Here is a 21,697-nt window from a genome sequence, read left to right on the forward strand (position 1 = left end):
TAGTTAATCTTTAGCATCTTGAGTTAACCTCAGAACCTTTTTGCAGTGTTGTAAGTATCAAATATAGTTACTCTCCTGAGTAGAAAGCATGGGCTGTGGTTTTCTGCAGGAGTTATCTGTTTCTGATTGCTGTGATGGAAGGAATGGTGTTTAAATGTTTGGTCTAATTCATATAGACAGGTAAGGGTACAGACCTCTTAGCAGTAATTGCGAAAATGTTAACTTAAGCAAAAGAAACAGTCACTGTGTGTATTACTGCCCTCCTTGATGTCTGTCTAAAGTTTGTTGCTGCTTGAGCTGTGCTTGCTCGCTACTACTCGAGTAGCTGTACTAGTATGTTGGGTCCTGGTTTTGGTGAAGCCTGGCCCAGGTGATTGAGCTTGGGTATGAGCTTCTTATTCACTAAATGCTGATAATTATAGAATGCCTGTGATAAGCAGTTTATTTGTAAACAGGATGAACAGCCTGGTGTTTCTAACTTTGTAAAAAAAATAATAAAATAAAATAGGAAAACATCATTGAACTTTTGTGAATTTCCTGTTTTATGGAGCTCACTTTCTGTCATCCTTCAAAATTTTGTGTAACTTGTGCTAGGATATGAAATTATTGGTGGTCACAATAAGAGAATTCATTGTCCAGCAGTGTAGAGGTCTAAATAATTGATCCCTTGGGAGTTTGTGCACATAGCTGTCTGGTAGCTTTTGAGCATTCTCTTCTTCCAGCCAACTCTTACGTTCTTCTTTTTAACTTCAGCTTAGTTATATGAGCTGTTTGTCTTTCAGAACCAACACATAATCAGCCAAACCGAACCAAGAGGAAGCAGAATATTTGAGAAGGCTCCCTGCATCTCATGAATGAACTAACGGAACTCGATAATGCTGGTTCTGCAGAGCCAGTTCTACGGCTCAGAAAAGGACACATGTCCAACACTGCAACAACACAGGCAGCCTTGGAAGAGGACAGCTCTGAGCAGAGGCTTCTTCTAGTGAAGCCACCTCTGTCTTCTGACCAGGAAAATGTAAGTTATATGATTATCTGTTGGGTTTGCTAGGAAAAAAGAGTTTTGACATAAGTCCTTCAGTGCTTGAAATAAGTTCTAGAAGTGTGAACCATGAGCCTACAACCTCTTCCTGCCTGCTAAATAACTGTAATAAAACCAGAAGATCAGAAATATTCAGTTGAATTTATGGGAACTTGGGTGGCAAGATGGGGCATAACTAAGTTTACCAGCATAATATTTTTTGTTCCCTCTTTAAATAAATGAACTCATAATGGTTTGTTTTCTGCTGAGATTCTGCTCTTTTCAAAAGACTTTCATTCTGTAACTTCCAGTTAACTGTAAGTGAAAGGAGAAGATACCTTGACTCTGGCTGAATGTAATCCAAATCTTGGCTAATTTCTGTTATTTTAGAGATGAGGGCAGAAAAATCTGTTAGTAGATTGTTGGAGGAATGGCCATACTGGATTAGAACATCCACAACACACAACTCACTCTCACAACAGTAGGCAGTAACAGGCTATTAAGGAAGAGTGCAAGGATGGGGAAGCATGTTGTGTTGCTTTGCTGGGACACTCTCACAGCTTTTAGTAATTGGTAGCTGACAAATTTCCTGGCAATATTTTTGAATTTTTGGAGCATAAGTCTTTGTGAATTTTAGCAGCCACAACATCCTTTGGAGAGGCCCTCCACAGCTGAATTAGGTGTTGTATATGAGTTGTGTCTCCAAGCATTGGTCAAAAGTACCTTCTGGTTAGAGAGTTTCAGGATTGTAATTAGTGCATCTTCTAGGATGTATATATAGATAGATATCAGCACAGTTAAGTGGAAGAGGCATTCAGCTTTGGCTCACTGTTAAATTTGTCACAGTTTAATGAATTTATTGTATCAGTGCAGTTACAGTAACTGTGTAGTTTTAGCCAGCAGCAAAAACATGCTGGTGCTACTTAATGCAGCCTTCAATGCAGAAGAATTGGACTGTTGCTGTCCAAATAGCATTTACCACAGATTCTGGGTGTGTGCAGGATTACTATTGTGGTTCAGCTGATGTGAGAATGTTTATTAAGCTAGCTTAACTTGATTAGTTTGAGCTCTTACTGAATTTAATTTCAGGTGTCCTTATAACGAGAAGTCTGAACAGGTATTCACATCTAATAAGCCAAGCCAATGCACTAGAAGTTGTACACCACTAAAACTTCTCTAGGACACTATCACTACATTTGCAACAGCAAATGCCCAGAGTATTTTTGTTCATATGATGTGGAAGGTCATAAAGCAGGTGTGTAAGGTGCAAAGTGTTAGCCAACAACTGAATTTGTTAGGCTTAGGAGAAAGAAAAGTTGAGTTGTACTAGCAGATATTTTGAATGTACATATGTTTATCTGGCAGTGTGTTTGGGATCATCTTTTTTGAAGGCCGTATTCATTCTTGTCTCCGTTCCTTCCTGGTTGCCTTCTCTTAAGTTACCTGTTGCCTGTAGATAAAATAGCCCAAAGTAAAAGTCCATAACTGATTCTGGCCTCTAATTATTTCTGTACATTTGCTTAACTAAATAGAATATATTTTGGATGAGTCAAGTTGTTCAATTTTAGAACTTGGGTAATAAAGGGGAGGGGAGACTTCACCACTCTCTACAACTACCTGGAAGGACATTGCAGGGAGGTTGGTGCTGGTCTCTTCACACAGGTATTAGCAACAGAACAAGAGAGAATGGCTTCAAGCTGCAACAGGATAGGGTTAGACTGGACATTAGGAAAAAAAATTTCACAGAAGGAGTGGTCAGACACTGGAACAGGCTGCCCAGGGAGGTGTTTTAGTCACCATCCCTGGATGTGTTTAAGGGTTGTTTGGATGTAGTGGTGGTGGATATGGTTTAGGGGAGAAGTTTGTAGAGTAGGGATGATGGTTGGACTTGATGATCCCAAGAATCTTTTCCAACCTGAGTGGTTCTATGATGCTATGATTCTATGAAAAATATTAGAGTACTCTCTTTCTGCTTTTTCTGGCATTCTTAGCATGTGTTAGTGCTTTTTGTGTGTGTGTTTGCTTTCATCCTTATTACAAAAGGATGTGTTTCTTTTGCTTTGGCTCACTACAGCTCATTAGCTTTTTAGTATTTGGTATCTTCTGTCTTTTCCAGTATCCTAAAATGCTGCCACAGAAATTTGTTTTTGCCATTTGTGTCTTGACCTGTCTCACTGTCACTTTCTCTTCCTTATATAGCCTCCTGCTTTTTGGACTTTTTTCAGCTTACACTTTTGTTGTCCTTTGTGATTTCTTGTTTTTAATACTGTGATACCTATTTTTTTTTTTCCTCTAAAAAGGTTGAATAATTTATGTTTCAAATGGAGCATCCCGAAACACTCTGCTGTCAAAAGCACCAATGTTAGCTTGCCAAATGGCCTTTATTATGTGACATACTGCAGTGTTCTAAGTAAACTGCAAAAAACTTTATGCTGTGTATCTTTCTTGGTCTTGTATAAGCCTCAGCGTAGCTGTTGCTTGAATGCTAGCTAGGAGTCACTTTTTTGTTCTTCTGTGTGTTCTGACTACATGCAACTGCTTCAGTAGAAATTACTTATTAATTCCAAAGCATGATTTTCGTCTGGTTTTGAAGAAGCTTTTGTTTAGGCAACAGTAAGATAAAGTTATTGTTCTGCAGATGACAATAACACTTGGGCACACAGGCTGAACATAGCCTTATAAAACGCCTCCAAGTAGTGCCTGCTTGCCTAAGTATTCTAATTGCTAAATGCAACCATGTTGAAGCCAGTGGCAACAATCAAGGAATTTCTATGTTGAAGAAGTGGATGAAAGCTATGCAGTATCTTGATGGTAGAACAACCATGGTAATTTAATATGCTTTTGTATTAATATGTATTCTAATAGATATAATACTTCCCCAAAACTTACTGGGCCTAAGACTTGAGGTAGTACTGTAAGATTGTGTGTATTTGTATCCTGTGATAATACAGCATAGTTTATTTATTCTCTGGCCTCCTATTACCTTATTTATATCATTGCAGCTCATTTATATAAAACTACCCCAAACTCGCCTATACAAGATTCCCTTCCCTCTGCCTACTTATATCCACTTTCTGCTCCACTTGTAGGAGGAAGCAGTCTGAGCTTTTAAGAAATAGTAATTGCTTTTTATGAATTATTTTAATAGTATTTTCTAAGGAGGTGTGTTGAAGCATACTACTGCATTTTTCAGAATTACTTTCCATCTCCTCCCCAACTTCCATTGTGTACTATCTATTTCTAATTTTGATGGGCCAAAATATTGACCCTCTTTAGAAATTCAGTCCTGAAAGTTATTTTGAGGCCTTTGTCCCTGGCACTAGTAACCTCCTTGGCTGTGAACTAAAAACTACATTAAAGATTTTAATTACTGTAGGTTGTGGCATTCACTGAATACATGTAGCAAGGATTTACTATTATATTGAGCGTGCTTATCCAAAATAATAAAACAGCTGCATCCTTCTGCCAGTGCTGTTCATCTGCCAGTTTTATAATTAAGCTTACAAGAAGATAAGTATAATATAAAATCAATATAATTTTACACTTTGAGTCTCCTGCATTTTATGCCATAATTCTTATGTTCTCTCCCAGAGTGCATATATGTGCATAGTTTATATCCTCTTCCAAGTATCAGTTCCCAAGAATAGAAAAACATTTTGCTATCATGTTTAAACACACAGTGTAGTGGCAGATGAGTGGTGTACCTTCTTGGAGAAATAGTGACCATTTATCTGAATGGTAAGGATTTGGTGGTGAGAAAGGGATCAGACAAGCTGTATAAGTCTTCCCTTTCTTTCAGCAGTTTAAACTTTTTTTTTTTTTTTCCTTTATCTAGCTTGCATGTGCTGTGTATGAGCTCATAAGGCATTTTTCAGCAGGTGCTTCCCTCCTATGGCATGCTAGATTGCCCATCCTTTGGGACATAATATTTTCTGCTCTCCTACTGTTTCTGTGTCTCAACTGCCTTTTTAATTTCAGTAGTGATAGTTCCTAAAGAAACCTTTCTTTCTGTGGCTTTGCTAAGCTAACACGATCATATATGCATGTGACTTTTTATAACTTGATGAATGGGCTCTTTATGCAACCCTAAAAACCTGGGCTTAACTCTTTCCTTCTTTAACCTGTCAAGTTACAGGAGGTAAGCAAAAGAACCATCTTTTATTCCAGTCATCAGGCTTTAATGATGATTCCTTGCATGCAGTTGAGCTGCATTGTGCAGCTGTCCTGTGCAGTACCAAAATGCACTCATGAAGTGGAGACTCTTAAGTGTTTGATTATACACTATAAGGGTTTGGGAGGAGGTATGTGTAGTTCCCAAGTCATCTGAATGGACAGAAGAAATTTGGGCAAATACTCACCTGGATTGCTTCTCAAGGAGCATAGGTTTTGACTGCAAGTGGAACTTACTTGACCTCTGACAAATTTCATGATAGGTGCATGTAGCTGTAAGTATCTTTCTGGAGCATAAATGCCAAAGTGAGTTGAGGGAGGGAGGCAGAAGGGTGTAACAGATTTTCAGGTACAAAAAAGAATGTTTTGGAATAATTGGAAGGAGAGCTTTACTTGAGGCTTTAAACATGAATCACAGAACTTAAAGCCTTTTCTGTTCCAAAAGTGTGTACATATGTGCAAAAATAGACCAGAAAAATAGTTTTGGTATTGACAGAAGGGTGCATGTAAATTCATGGAATTGTCAACTTGTCTTTATGATGCATTCTGTCTGAGTGGAAAAGATACAGGTGAAAGTTAAAGCCAAATGCAGACATTTGAGCCGTCAGTCTTTCTAGAAGTGGTACTAGTCAATTTTGATTGCCTTAATTTTTTTTTCTTCTCCGTTTGAAACCATCTAGCTTTATTTTCAAGCTAGCATTTTATTATTGGTACATGGAATTATGATTTAAAACTCGGCATCTGGTTCTGTATTTGCCTTTTTCCTTTTTGTTGGTAGAGGTTGTCTTCTGTGTGTGTATAGGAGAGGCCTGGTATTACAGCATTTGCGGGCCCACCAAAACATGTTACTTTTGTTTTAAGGCAGATTATGTTCAAAATTTGTTGTTGTGTAGAATATATCATTTCTTCTTTTCCTCTGCTTTGCAGCTCTTGGGAAAGAAGTTACTTCTTTGAAAGCATATGAATAGGCATTTTACTTCAGATGTTAACATATTTAGATCTTAAGTTTTCCTTCACTTGCTGGTCTCAGCACTGGAAGTAATATTTATTTTACTAAGACTGCTAGTCACTGAAGTGCTTGAATCTAGTATCTTTTCCTACAAATATGTTGCCTTTTTTTTTTTTTTTTTTTGTATAGCAAAATCTTTTTGGATACACAGAGCAGAGTATCTCCAAGTATTCTCACTTGATATGTCTATGGAGATGGTTTCCAGGCTCCACAGGCTTGACTTGGTTGTATTGTGATGCATCCTTTGCTGATAGTTGATGTGCCTGGCTTATTAACAGGGTTTCAGATCTTGAATGTCTGCAGAAAAGACAGAAAGTGGTGACCTAGTCAACCACAAGTAGACAGTATTCTGCCTAGAAGGCTGGTAGCATGTGGGAAATGGCCATGTCTCTGTTTTTGCCCTATTTTCCAGAAAACTCTCGTGAACTAACATGAGAGTTGTAATAGGTTATGGCTTGTTGTGTTGCAGCTGGGTTCAACTGTCTCCTGTTAGTCTGGAGGAGTCTTTGCTCTTTCAGAGGGGAACTGTTGGTACTCTGCCGAGTTTGCTGTCTGCCAGCTGGTTTTGTAACCATTGCTTGCTGTGCTGTGTGTTGAAACTAGGAGAGAGAGGGAGTGGTTTTGTTTGTAATTCACTGGCACAACTGTTTTTCTGGACAAGGGTTAGATTTCACAGCCTTTGCCTTTGTTCTCCTGGAGATCGTATCAGCCTGATTTTGGACAGCAGTGGGGAATGTGATGGCCTTTCTTAGTGACATAAGAGAAAATAGTACTGTACTGGTGAGATAACTTAGATCTTCCTCCAACTGTTTCAGATTGATTGACTCTGCTCTTAAGTTCAGCAGCACACTGACTTTCAGTGTCTATTTTTTTAACAGAGCATTATTTCCATAAGACCAGCATGCTTGTTTTCTTTTTCTGTTGTCAGGATTAACAGTGACAAAGGAACAGAACATGGCATGGGAGAATCTTCTAAAGTAGAAGCAATTTTTACAGGCTTTCCACCAAAGTGTACTGATGAGAACATGTGAGCATTGAGCACTCTGGTCCTTGTCAAGTACTGGGCATTGGTAGAAAAATTGGTAGTTGTGACTTCTTAAGAGATTAAACAAATCCTTTTCATCTCAAGATATTTAAGGAGCTGGTTCTAATAAGGGTGTATTAGCAAGGTTGCTGACGCCCAAGTGTGACTTTGTCCTAGGACTATTTGCTAAACGAATGTTAAATGTTAGTGCTTGTTTTTAATGAGTGCCAGCAATCAGTCACCCATGACAAGTTGTATAAAACTATTTCCAAGTGCTATATTAAATGGCGTGTAGCTTTCATAAGAAGGTGACCTACAAAGGAAAAATATTAAGCTCCAGGAACCTTCAAGCACTTAACATTTTGACCAAGAGGCTGAAAGGGTCTTTGGCACAGTGCTAATGAAAGACTTTTTTTGGTCCTGTGACAGCACAAACAGCTTTGCACACCCTGCTTAGAGGGTGAATGTAGCTGGCCTTTTGGAAACTGTGGTATGCGTATGTTTACAAGCCTGCCAGATTAAGAGAGGATGTAAACTCTAAAAGACAAAGCTGTTATTTTTAAAATAACTTGGTATGTGCAGAAGTTAGGGGAAGTCAGGGAAACTTTTAAAGTGCTTTGCTTTTCCAGTTAATTACTTACAAACCAAAGAACACAAGCTGATTAAATTCTGGAAAATGCTCAACAGGCTTTTAGGAGAAATAGCATGGCATGGCACCACCTATCACTTTTCCCCTTACAAAAGACCAGTTGATAAAGGTTCAGTTGACAGAATGGGCACAGGGGAATTGCTGAAAAAAGCAATCTGGATAGTCAAAAAGGATGTTACAGGACTGAGATTAAAAAAATAGTATTTTTATATTGTAGCCTTGAACCTGTCTTGGCCATTATGCTGAATGCTCTCAAGTTACTGAATCTGGCGTGCTGCCCCAAGAAACATTAAATGACTTGAATGTCATGTTAAACACTATTAATCATTCATCTGATGAGATCAAGATAAACAAGAGCAAAAACTCCAAGTCGTGTCTAGACTTTGTGACTTCAGTTTAATATGGGGGATAACGGTGGTATTGTAAGTGTAGCAACATATGTTTTCTAACTTGCATTTTAAGAAAAGAATTGTATGCAAGTCCTGAGTTGTATAGTACACCATGACTCTCTCAATCAAGACATTTGCGTTTTATGAACCATCTTGCCTGTGTTACAATGATTTGTTACTACTGAGGCAGGGTTCTGTCAGGACACAGATCAAGAAGAGAGTGGGGGAGCATCTATCAACAGCTGAAGGAAGCAGCAAGAACATTAGAACGTACTCAGGCTGCATCGCTCTTTGAAAATTCTAGTGATGGTAGCTTTGGGGCACTGGTGGTGTCTTGAGGGTGAACTCGCATCACAAACAGTTGAGCTTTGAAGCATGGGACTTCATTAACTCCAGTGCTTAATACTACGTAGGTATGTGCACGGTCAGTTAGGCCCTCAAGTAACTGAATGATGACTCTGTCCAAAAAGTAACCCTAACACAGAAAAGTTCTGCCCTTTCTCTGTCTTAGGAGACTTGTATTGAAGTTCCTGGTGTTACTGGTTAATGTGTGCCCTTCTGGTTCTGCATCAAATACCATATATATGCAGCCAACAAAACCTGTCAGATTTCTGAAGGTGCAATCCCAGAAACTGCTGGAATTTTTGAGAGTACAGCAGCCTATTAGTGTGATCATTAGTTTAAATTTGCTTAGTCCATTAAGTGCCTTTTTAACTGATGAACACTACAAAAAGGGGGAGACTAGCTAGATGATTAAGTGCTTTTTTAACTGATGAACACTACAAAAAGGGGGACTGCAGATCATTTGGCATCCAACTGATATGCCTTGAAAAGGAACTTGACCTTGTACATGACTCTCAGAAAGTATTCTGTAATGGATTTTAGTAAAATAGGAGCTGATCCTCCCTTTGCTTTTCTTTCAGTAGCTTGAGCTCCTTAAATCTCCTGGTTTCCTGAAGCAACTTTATTATATAAGAGGAAGCTCACCTGGCAAAAATTTGTGTAATTTCTGCCAGATTAGTAAGCTAATCAACCTAAGGATAAGAGGAGTGCCAAAAGCAGTGTAAAGGAAGATGGGGATGGGCTGAGGGAGAAGAGGACCACTTTTGACAGAGTAAGCTTCTTAGGCTTCTTCAAGCCTGACTTGTGTTTCATTTTGCACACTCTAAGGTACACAGATCAATGACCTTTTCTAGCAAAATTGCAATCTGAAGCAATGAACAAGAGCTTGCTTGTCACCTGTGCAAGTCATAGTCATGTGCAAAATCTCAAACTGTCTAGAAATCTATAAACTGACATCAAGAAACCGCAGACCTCAAGCAACTCCACTTTACCACTTGAAGTCCAGAGAACACAAATCTCTCAAAAGTAGGAAATGGGTTTCTGGAATCTTTTTCTGCTGCTGTGACTTGACTTCTGACAGGCTTTTCCATAGTAAGGGCATTAATAAACAATGTATCTGTTAACAGATTTGAGAGTAATAGCATAAAAAACTGTTAATCTATATGAGAAGGATAAGCTGTTGAAGTAGACAAGAGAAGTATATTGCATTTACTGGGGCAGGTTTTACTGCAGTTTTGTCTGTAGCAGGGTTGTTGGCTATGTGATCTTTTTTGGATTCAATTCAGGCAGCAAATTCTTGTACTAAATGTAAACTTTTTTTAATTTAATGTTAAAATAAACTTATTTAACGATGGACACTGTGCAATTGAGCTCTCAGGTTTCTTGCTTTTGTTTGCTCTAAGTCTTGGTTTTGGCATTAAACCTCTCTCCCTACACCAAAGCACACTCTGAAATTCTTGTTTAGAAGATGATCTGTCCCTTGAAGTCTGTTGCCTGGAACTCAGTTCAAAGTGGTATAATTAAGTCTATTTCTGCCTCTTTCTTTTACCTTCTTGTTCTCTCAAAAGAATCTGCAAAACATCCTAAAACAAAGTAAGTATGGATAGACCAGTAAAACTATTTTCTTCTGGCCATTGTCACTTGTCCTTCAGGTTTAGTTTATTCTCTGGTAGCATTTTTCAACTTGGGATGTGTTCATACTTCTGTTGTATGATTTCCATCTCATTAGGTATCTGTACTGTGTTTGTTGATAGCTTTAACACTCTCTGAATTTGCAAAGTGGGTAGGATTAAAATTGGAAGGATTTTTTTGGCATTTCCTTACAATTAAATGTCCAGACCCTCTAGGGTGTAAGGATACAGAAGCCATGATTTCTGATCTGTATGAAAGACTGATTCTACACATTGCTGCATATGTGCAGCAGAATGACAGCTGATGATTGCAACGAGTTGGCTTCTTACAAGCGAAAATGGGATTTTTATTGAAAGATACTCCAAAATGCTCTGAAGGCTTCACAGAATTGTAATTTAATTGGTAAAAATCTGAGACTGCTTTTTAAAAAAGATTGAGTGAATTAGATTATGTTAAAGAACATCTGAAACATTAGCCAAATGAAAAACATTTTTATTTTTGCCTATGATGTAGAAGGTACAAAATCAGAAGATATACTGGAAGCACTTGGTTTAGGATATACCATGCTGCCTTAAAAGTGGGAGTATTGGAGTTTTGTTCTGGGCACTCATTTCTTCCATGGTGCTCAGCAGGTGAGACTTTTTTACCCAATATGTTTCCCATTTGAAAATGTTATTCTGCAGGCAGAACTTAGAAATAGTTAAAAACAGGTTCCAAAGCTTATATTGCTACATGCTAGAAGAAATAATACAGGAATCCTAAGGTAAGAAGGAACCTGTCACAGTGGAGTTTTTACCACAAGATACCTTTTGAACATAAAAGTGATGGGTTTTTTCCTTCAGTTGTTGTCAGAAGAATTGAAAGCCAGTGGACTTCTTCAGATTTCTGATGAAAACTGGCATTTGTGTTGTACTCCAACTATAGATTTCCAGCTTCCAAGGAGCACAATTTACTGTTCTTTCTAATGGGACATTATGGGATGGAGTCAAGAGAGGACAGGCATTCCAGAACAGGCCTCCTTAGCAAGAAAAGGACTAAGAAGTTAAGCTTTAGTGTGGTTTTTTTTCCTTAAATGCTCATTTTGCAGATTAATGGCAGGAAAGAGATAGTAAAATCAGTTCCATTTTCTGGCAGTAATCTGGACTGTATGTATGATATGGATTCTTTTTATCACTAAAAGAAGCTCAGTAATGATTTGTTTGTAGGCACGTTGCCAAAATGCAAAGATTTTGGACTAGTTCATAAATAGCTGTGCTCTTCGAGCTTTACAGTCTGTTCAAATTTAAACCTTCCCATGATTCTAGAAATGGGAGTATGTGAAGAGGGGGAAATGAACATTTTTTGGCTTTGAGTCATTGGGTAGACTGTGATGAATACAGGCTTTGATTACATAAGCAACCTTTTTTGCTTTAGTCCCCACCCAGTTTTGTAAATTGAGGATTACTAACTTGTTCACCCCATCCCATCTGGTCTTTGTGTGGTGCTGGGGGAGGGAATTCTAAGGTAGCTAAAAGGCGTAGCAGTGCTGCTTGTATCAAGTACACTGGAGCTTAAGCACAAGTCTTGCTTTTCTATAAGGTGTGGTTTTGGAAATGTAAGATTTCTTGGATTTCCAAGATTGTGCTGACTATCATGAGCATCTTATCCAGTCCCTCAAGACAGGGGGTATGGACTAGATTGTCTTTAAAGGTCCCCTCCAACCTAAACTGTTCTATCTTTCTATGACCTTGAGTTAATTATTTATAATACTGAAAACTGAGAATCCTAACCGGAGAGATCCATTAGTAGAAAAAGCCAGTAAAATTGACAGTGTGTGAAATAATGTCAGTGAGTGTCACTGAGTCAGAATGAAACCAAATTTGTGTTTTATTAATGCACTTTTTGGTCCAACAGGACATGTGCCTGCTTTAGAAAAATCTTAAACCTGTTTACATCTCGGTATTGCCTGATTCCTTTCTCAGTAGAATTAATGGGATAAGCTAGACAGTGAGAATGTATTTAATACTGTCTTATACTGCTGTAGGATCTGCCTAGAGCTGATCAATATTTATATCAATCATCTGCTATAAAATATGAAACAGTTGCCCAGACTTGCTCAGTGGATATTGGCTGGAATGATAAATGAAGGTGAGTATACAGTGCAAGGGACATGGATTATGTTCAAAGATTAATTTAGTTAATATAACTGTCCTAGTGTGGACAAATGTGAAGTCATACATAAAAGGCAAAGGATGTTTACTGTGTGTTACGTATCAGGGATCTGCACTCTGCAGCAAAATTGGGTCAAGAACTGTGATGGGGGACCCCTTCAAAAGGTGAAACTTCAGTGGGTACTGCAAGCCTTGGGTTCAAAATCAAATATAAGCATGTCATTTCTCTCAGAAAAAGCAACAAAATTTTGAAGGATCTAGAAAGCTCACTGTAGATTGGAAGATGTCTCCTTTTATTTATTAAATAAAAATTCCAAGCAGCTTGTTGAGTTAGCTTGTTGATGGAAATAGTTAATAAGGCCTTACTCTAAGGAGAGAGCTGTTTTGTGGGATGAATACCCAGCCAGATCTGACTCAAAGTTCAGGACATTAACCTGAACATTAATTATGATAATTTGTAAAGTATGTGAGGTTATATACCAGAGTCTCAGTTGCTTTGGATGGCATTACTGATTAGTAATCTTTATTTTAAAGTTGTTAACCTTGATATGGGAATAGGAGGGAAAGTGTAATACAGAGGAAACCAGTCTCCATACAGATTGTGGAGCTTTCTTGGGTTGGTTGTGAGGTGTGGGACAGCTTTTTGCATCAAGCCTGAAGGGTACAAAAGGCTCTTTTCAGCTTGCCTTTATTATCCTAAAATGCCAAATATGTTATAGAGGCATTAAGGTAGGCATTAGTGACATTGAAACATAAAATAGGAGGTAAGCCTTCCCTAGAGGTGGGTAGTCTGCAAGACTCAGACTCCATATCTGGGTTTTAATGAAGCATAACTTACAGAAGAACACTGCTTTCTTCCAAACCTGGTGAAAACGTGCAAAATGGATTAGATGTGTGAACTGTTCTCACATACCTAAGAATTTTATAATTTTTTTTTGCTGTTCTTTTGAATTCTCTTCTCAGTGCCATACAAGGAAAGATTTCTTTCTTTGCCAAGCCTTAAAAATCACAAGTTTGTATGGAAAACAAAGTCCCTTTTAACTGTTCACCTTTCTACAAAGCATTTTCTGGTTTTCCCCTCCCAGTGTTCTGAGGAATATCAACACAATGATGAGTCACCTCAAGAAGACGAAGGGTTTATGGGTATGTCACCTCTTCTACAAGCCCACCATGCTATGGAGAGAATGGAAGAATTTGTGTGCAAGGTAAGGGCACATGCAAAGTGCTGAAGTAGTTACTGGTTTTAGGTACCTCCAGTGGGCAACAGACTATACCTGTAGCAGCTGCACTACTAATATGAGGGAGAGCAGGTACAGACCATCTCTGAATGAGCCTCTCTTATAACTAGTATGTTACAACTAGTAACACTGCAGCTTCTCAGGACCTCAATCTGTCAGGAACAAATACTTTGTAAAGCATGGAACAGGGATTACGAATGAAACTCTAAAGCTGATTGTGCAACTGAGGAGTCTCTTGAGAAACACCTGTGAGTGCAAAGCAGAATAAAAGCCTTCTGGTTCAAGGCACTTTCATTTACAAGGTCTTTTTTTCCAGGTTTCTTCAGACTTGTAAATATTTTGCTTTTCCAGCACCGTTTACCTCCATTGTAGAATAAGCTTTGTCCCTTATTTGAAAAGGAAACAAAAATGTGTTCAAACAACTATATCTAAGTTAATCCACCGTAGATTTTGCAATTGCTGACCTTGGCTCAATTTTTTCTACTTTTAAAAGCCAGGGGGCTGTATCAGTCTCAGGCCCTCCTTTCAAGGTAAAAGGAGTGCTGCTTCCTATACACTTGCTCCTGCTGGTTTTATGAATGATTCTTTGATGTTTTTGCAGAGGAACCCTAGTTACTTATTCTTCTTTTGTGTGTGGGTTGCTTTGTTGATTATTTTTTTTTTTTACTATGCATCTTTTTCCCATTTAAGATGTTCTGTAGGGTGGATTGTGTAAAAATAATTCCTTCCTGCTGTTCCTACCTGAATTCCAAATTTTTGATTCATGGAGTAAATACTATTTTCTTATTTAATGTATGTAAACACCCAATCTTTAACTGGGTTGGTCATTCTGATGAGTTTCCTTTTGCTTCCATAAAGGACTGTGGAGAATTGGTTTAAAAACTCTGGGCTCTTGTTGAAACTGATATAAGAATATAAGCTTTTTAAACTTAGTGTTTCAGGATTCTTCAAGCTTGCTCCTGTATTGCTAGCCAGACGACAAACCCAAGGAACACTGCAGAAACAACCCCGGTACATAAAGCATTCCCAGATACCTCTCTGCTTGGCAGTGCTGCTTCTGAAGCCAAGCTGAAGACTTCTTGTACCTTATGCTACTGAAGCGGCACTAAGAACACCTGTACACGCTTTTTTCATTTGGAACCAGCTGCAAGAATAGTAGTGTGCACATATGGTCTTTTTCCCTTTGAAGAAGAAATCTGATGGAATTGAGAGTCATGGATCTGTTACCTTAACTGATCTGTCACCATTTGTTTTGGGAGTGTGGGAGCAGTTTTTTTCCAACCTGGATAAGGGATTGGACACTTCTCACAGGACTCTTGCCACTTGATCTTCTCTGATCCATATTAGTGCTGATGAATAGCTTTTTTGCTAAACTACCCCAGATGCTACCAGATACACACTCAGACTAGCTTGTGATTGGAAGAACTGACTTTTACTTATTTCTGGGAGAAAACAAGGTGTAGGCTTCTTCAGTGAAGTGGAAAGGATGATCTGTGAAAAATAATAGAACATGGAAATTAATGAAGTGCTTTCCCTTCATTAGTAGTGAAAATGCCCAGTAGCTTTCCTGTTCAAGGAAATGCTGAAGTAATCATTTATCTGATGGTGCAGCTCAGCTTCATAATGGTACTATTTTGAATAGGATATGGTGACATAAGTATTGTATTTCAAGTCTGAAGCCTTTTCCCCAGAGATGTCCCATCAAGCCTTTTCTGTTTAGATTAGATCAACACTTTTACTAATACGGGTTTTTTGACTTGTGCCATACATCAGTGGAACTCAATTCCCTGCATTTACCTAAAATCTTCTAACTTCTAGGTATGGGAGGGCCGATGGAGAGTCATTCCCCATGATGTACTGCCTGACTGGCTAAAGGACAACGACTACCTGTTGCATGGACACAGACCACCCATGCCTTCTTTCCGGGCTTGTTTCAAGAGTATCTTCAGAATACATACAGAGACTGGTAACATCTGGACACATCTTCTAGGTATTTTCAGCTTCCTCTAATGCTAATTGGTTTTATTGCTCTCTTTCTTTGAGAGCAAGATAGAAAGAGGTCTGGGGTGATCAGCATTGTCATTCCACTAGTAACCTGTTAAATTAACAGGTTGGTATCCCTCTCCTAATTTTATCCCACCAGGCTTGGATGGGACTTCCTTAGTTATGGCATTCAATACAAATTAAGGAAATACATTTTTCCTCATTGTTAGTAAATGACCAGTAGCTATTCTTTTTTCCAAGTGCATAGGTGTTAAATTGAGATGGCCTTTATAGCCTGAGGAACACGTTTAAGTTGCAGCTTGTGTGAGTGGTTTTCAACTTGGAAGGAGCCTTGAAGGGGAAGGGTTTTTTTGAACTATACCCTCCTCTTTTTACATTTTGCGGTTGTTCTAGAATTGTTATTGTTCTAGAATGTCCAAGTACATGTTGGGCATCTTGCAAAACAAGTAAAAATACAGAGTCCATCAAGTCTGTATTGGATCAGTCTGAGGCAGAAATGAGATTAAAATGCACAACTAAAGTAGGGCAGTACTTTCTTCTGCATGTGTGATGCTGGTTGTGCAGCTCCTGTGTTTAGTGCTCCTGCACATTGGAGCTGTGTTTGTAGAAGGAGAAGCTTTCAGTGTGCATATACTTGACACGTTTCTGCCTTACTGTTTTTCAGGTTGCGTGTTCTTCCTTTGTCTGGGAATCTTCTACATGTTCCGGCCAAACATGTCCTTTGTAGCACCTGTGCAGGAGAAAGTGGTTGTTGGATTGTTCTTTTTGGGAGCCATACTTTGCCTCTCCTTCTCATGGCTCTTTCACACAGTTTATTGCCACTCAGAAGGTGTTTCCCGGCTCTTCTCCAAGTAAGTGCATAGAGGAGAGGGCAGGCCAAATAGAATACAGGTGGGGAAAACAGCGTTGGGATTTATGCCTGGAGCCTCTGTGTAGGAGTTGTTCATTGCATGACTGTATGTACTTTGGAACAGAGAATCAATGCAGCCTTGTAATTATCGATTGTTTCAGCATGAGTTCTTGCACAGTTTTAGTCTGAAAACTCCTAACGTGCATTTTGCTGCTGTAAGTAGTACACCTAGAGCTTAGTTGCAGGACTTTGAATTTTTAATGCAACTGTGACTTCTCATAATTTCAACTATTTTGAGTAACTGAATCTTTGACTTATGTAAGACAGCTCCACAATGTGTATCAAGATGTTTTTTTTTCTTTTACTATGCTTTCCTTTTTGGCTGGCTGCAAAGTATCCTATTTCCTAAGATTACTCAACCTATGATTATGTAATCTGCAAGACCCTCCCTAAAGTAACCCAGCAATTGAAATCCTCTACTGAAAAATGAACTCTATGTCTTGTAGGAGCATTTTGTCTGGTTGTGGTAAAAAGCAACAGCTGTAGGAATTTCTTTTCTTCACTGGTGTATGAGAAAACAGCATAGTTGAAAAATGGTGACATTGTTTCCCAGTAGTGACTAAAACTGATGCCTCACTAGCTCATGCTTGTCAGATACTAAAGTGTTTGTGTTAGCTGTGCTCTCACAACATACCATGTGACATTTTTTGTGTTCAGAGGACTCTTAGGATGCTTTTTTCCTCATATGAAGCTTAAATCTGAGTTTCCTCCAAAAAGCTTTCATCTAAATGCTGTTGTATTTATTGCTGATGACTGTCCAAAAATGGCCTTACTAGTTGTTTATCTAGGTAATCCATTACTCTCAGAGGATAATGGTAGAAGAGTTGCCATCAAGAAGTAAGTTGCAATAGTGAAATAACTTGATTTTGCAGTGAGATGTAGGCAGTGCTTCTGCTAAAGAAGAGCATGTTGGTCTGAAGACTTCCAAAGGTTCACATTTCTCACCACACTGATTTGTGTTTCCTTCTAGGCTGGATTATTCTGGCATTGCACTTCTCATAATGGGCAGCTTTGTACCATGGCTGTACTACTCCTTCTATTGCAACCCTCAGCCTTGCTTCATCTACTTGATTGTGATCTGTGTCCTGGGCATTGCAGCCATAATTGTCTCACAGTGGGACATGTTTGCAACCCCTGAATACCGGGCTGTAAGGGCAGGTAAGACCTGAAGTTGTTTTGCTTCTCGACTGCCTTTCCTCCTTCCTACTCACTATTTGGAGAAACTACCTTGGGAAGACTTAAAAGAGCTTCATTTTATACTCAGCTAATATTTTTTGATTTGGAACTTGATGGGTTTTCTTTCAGCATTTATTGTAGCCACCTGAATACACAGATAAGGGCTGGTGCCAGGCTTGGAAGTGCATTCCTGATATGTGCAGTAACACATGCAGCAGGAAGGGCAGTGCAAAGTATTTCTAGCCATATCCAGCAAATTTGCTATTGCAACAAAATGACTGACTGCTTGGTGTGTGTGTGTACGCGTATTTTCCTTCTACTGTTTGTCTTGGTTTTGTAACACTAGGCTTAGACAATAGCAAATAATTGAATTAATGATTGAATTAATCTGAATAATTTGCCTAGATAAAACATATTTAAGATAAGGAGCTTAGTATTTCTCTTTACAAGATCAAAAGAACAAAACCAGATTTGGTTTCATGTTCTGAGGTAGGAAGAAGACAAGGCTTTAGGGGGCAGCTCTGGAATCTGAACACAGCTGGATCAAGTAGTGATGTTTCTTACAATGTAACCTTCCCATGCTCTCTACAGTAAACCTAGATTTCCTGGACAAGCTGGGTGTACCTTCAGAGAGTTCAGCCTTCCAGCCTTAAAATCTGGAAGCAACGTGGTTATTCCCCCCCACACACACTTTCTTAACAATATTTTTAAACTTGCTGCTAAAATCTAAATTAATCAACCATGTTCTCATATATGGCAGATCAGATGAGCCTCAGATGCTACTTTTCTGTTTCCTAGGACTACTTGTACAGTGTATGAGAAATCTTCTCTTTGTGTCTCCTTGTCTTGCTCTTGAGATTATGGTCAATCGAGACTTAGTTGGTGTAGTCTCAGTGCCCTCTACAGTCCAAGATGTGTAATTGGCTTAATGAACATTAAAGCTGGCTGACAAAATCATTAAATTAAATGAAATATTTCGGTATCTGCTGGAACATAAAACTAAGTAGTTTCTGGTATATGAAGGAATTCTGTCCCTTCTTTAACTTCCTCTGCAGTAAATCTCTTTAGGGACCTTCAACATCAGGAGTTGTCACTGTTTTGCTGCTCTGGCAAATACTTTTTCCTCCATAGTTTTTGTATTTTCATTGTCTCCCTTTACCGCCACTGCATTCAAATCTGACTCTCCCACATTTTTTTACCTCCCAGGAGTATTTCTAGGTCTGGGTCTTAGTGGGGTTATTCCCACGCTGCACTTTGTCATCTCTGAGGGGCTCCTGAAAGCAGCCACAATGGGGCAGATAGGCTGGCTGGCACTCATGGCATGCCTGTACATCACTGGTGCTGCACTATATGCTGCCCGCATCCCGGAGAGGTTCTTCCCTGGCAAGTGCGACATCTGGGTGAGTCTACACGATGACTGGATGAGGAGACCAAAGTGAAAGCTGGTTCCCCTTGAGGCTGGAGGATGTTGTGTCCATGTTTTCTTATTACAAGTATCAAATTGCTGCACCAGAAGCATAAGTCCTTAAGGGGCTTAACAACTGTGGGCTCTCTGAGCCTGATGTGTATCTGGTGGCTCTCTTGGTGAGAGGTATGAGGTAACTGCTGGTGTGCAGGTTCACCCCAGCACATATACTAGATGCGTAAGTGACTTTGTGAACCTTTTTGTTTGTACGTGGAGCATCCTGCAAACACACATTGTACCTTACTTCTGTGAAGAATAGTGCATGGTGATTCCTCTGATATTCAGCATGTTCTCTGGAATCTTCTCCGTGTCTGGCTCCTCATCTTGTGCAACTAGTGAAAATGCTGTATAGAAATGGTAGACTTTGGAGGGATCTCTGGCCCAGAAGAAGGCAGAGTGGAGTGAGCAAGTGGGTGGGTGGGGGAAACTTAGTATGAGGGAAAGGATCACAAAGACTGGATGCAAAGAAAGAAATTGGATGGAGCAAGAGTAGAAATGAGAGGGAGGTGGACCTTTGGAAGGCCACTGTACTTCCACTAGGATAGTTTAAGGCCCCTGAAGAGAAGTGAGAATGAAACCTGGGTTGTTTGAGTGTCTTTTGCACAGCAATAGTTAAAGTTTGTTGAAGTGGCCAAAGCCTTGTTAACAATAATGAGCTAGGCTCCAAGAGCACTGGTGTACCACCAACTCTTTTTCCAAGCTTCCTGAGGAGCCTGCAAATGCACGTTTGTACAAGTTTTTCAAGAGCATTGTCCATGTTGGTATGGCTTCCCTCAAACAAGAGCATGCTTTGTCATGGAGCTCCCTCATGGTTTTCATTCAGCTGTGCTATAATCAGTAGCATCCTGGGCAGTCGTTTGGAACATCTGGTTGTTTCCATGTTTTCATAGAATAGAATAGTTTATTTTTTTGTTGTTCTGTTTCTGTGTAGGTAAAATTACAACGTTCTGAAAATCTGCCTGGTAAAATTTTTGCCTGTGGCCAGAGCAAAGTTTATACCTGTTGGCTGAATGACACAGCCCTTTTTATTAATAAAACATTGGTGTGTGTTTTGGAGGAACTAATTTAATAAGTGTTCTGCTTAAACCTTTTGCCCAAAACTGTGAATTACCCTTGTCCCTTCACAAAGATGAACTGTGACATTTATGTAGCCTATTTGTTCATTGACCAGCTGGTTAAGATGACTAAAGGGGAGGGTGTGTGGGATGTGTGTGTGGAGAATTTGATTATTTTGCTTATGATAGGGGAGGGATGGGCTTTTAAAACACAACACAGAGAACTTCACAGCTTGTAGTACTGCTACGTGTTACTGTGAACTTCAGCTGTGGCTTTTTAGAGACAGGGAATCACCAGAACCCAAAGTACCCTGGCTGAACAGCAGTGTTTTCTTTCCTGCAGTTTCACTCCCATCAGCTGTTTCACGTCTTTGTAGTGGCTGGTGCTTTCGTGCACTTCCATGGGGTTTCCAACCTCCAGGAGTTCCGCTTCATGGTGGGAGGAGGCTGCACAGAGGAAGATGGGATGCAGTAGAACCAGCCTTCAGCCCAAGACCGTAACCAAAAGAGGGCCGCGAGCGCGGCTGGAGCATACAGGCTAGCAAAACGAATACCTAAGAAGAATCCAAGTTTCAGCTGATAGAGCATGGAGCTTCACGGGGATTCTGACTAACCAAGATAAATTCTATACCTCAAGCAATGGAATGAATCAATTTGAAGACCAGGAAATTCTGAAACCCTAATTTATTCTTGGGATCTACAGATTGAGCTACAGAGGACCCTTTCCAAATCGGCTTCTGTTCAATGCCATATTTATTTGTAGAACTGGGGAGGGATAGCTTAGCAGTTTCCTTTTTTTTAAAAAAGAAAAAAAAAAAAAGAGGTTAAATTTATATCCTCTTGGAGGGTTTGGGAGTTGATTTTAGATGCTCTTTTGGGAGAAAAAAAAAATTGTAAATAAGATTTCTAACTTTCTGTTTAAATAAAATTTATATAAATGTTTTAAACAAAGGGTGGGGGGAAAAGGGTTTTTGTAAAGAATGCAACATGCAAGTACCACACACTGTTTCAATTTTGCACAAAATAAACAATTGCAGGAGGACCAGGTAAAATTCCCAGGAGTGAAGCATGTTGGTCCTGCAGATCTTCCTGGTGGCCAGCATGCCCTGGGCAATGTGGGGTCCTGGCCAGTGCTTGGAGTAGCTTCAGTGGGTGTACACAAGGGTTGTGAAGGCTGGATTAATCATGTTGTCGTCCAGGTCACAGTGTTAACAAGTTTATTTACTCAAGTAACTTGAAAGATACATCTGCACCCTGCCTAAGTGTATGTGGGACAGCTGCCTTCCAAGCTTGTGTGGCTTGCCTGTATGGTTCTGGATAGTGGATCTTACAGTTAGTTGGTTTGGTTCTCATCATATGAATTGGATCGTGATGAGAAAACTGCACATGGAATGGCAAACAGTCCGACTCCATCAGTGCCTGCCTGTTCCCAAAGGCTACCACTGAGTAGATGGTTGCCATTT

At 39.4% G+C, this 21,697-nt stretch overlaps 1 protein-coding gene across 1 annotated transcript; it reads left to right on the plus strand.

Annotated features, from left to right (window-relative positions):
- The first annotated feature begins 770 nt into the window (after nucleotides 1-770).
- ADIPOR2 (adiponectin receptor 2) lies at nucleotides 771-21,279 on the plus strand. Its single transcript, XM_009995206.1, has 7 exons — nucleotides 771-1,018; nucleotides 13,472-13,591; nucleotides 15,443-15,614; nucleotides 16,293-16,479; nucleotides 17,509-17,696; nucleotides 18,921-19,114; nucleotides 20,578-21,279. Exons 1-7 carry the CDS (start codon nucleotides 851-853, stop codon nucleotides 20,707-20,709), a joined length of 1,161 nt encoding a protein of 386 aa, XP_009993508.1. The 5' UTR covers nucleotides 771-850; the 3' UTR covers nucleotides 20,710-21,279.
- Nucleotides 21,280-21,697: the final 418 nt, after the last annotated feature.

This window comes from Chaetura pelagica, unplaced genomic scaffold (genome assembly GCF_000747805.2).
Source record: "Chaetura pelagica isolate M959 unplaced genomic scaffold, ChaPel_1.0 scaffold343, whole genome shotgun sequence".
Taxonomy (NCBI): Eukaryota; Metazoa; Chordata; class Aves; order Apodiformes; family Apodidae; genus Chaetura; species Chaetura pelagica.

Bases quoted from the DNA above. Each gene is read 5' to 3' on its own strand.
- ADIPOR2 (XM_009995206.1), top strand. From the start codon at position 851: ATGAATGAACTAACGGAACTCGATAATGCTGGTTCTGCAGAGCCAGTT. The intron at 13,592-15,442 runs GTAAGGGCACAT...TCTAACTTCTAG, and splicing joins TGGAAGAATTTGTGTGCAAG to GTATGGGAGGGCCGATGGAG. The intron at 19,115-20,577 runs GTGAGTCTACAC...TCTTTCCTGCAG, and splicing joins CTGGCAAGTGCGACATCTGG to TTTCACTCCCATCAGCTGTT.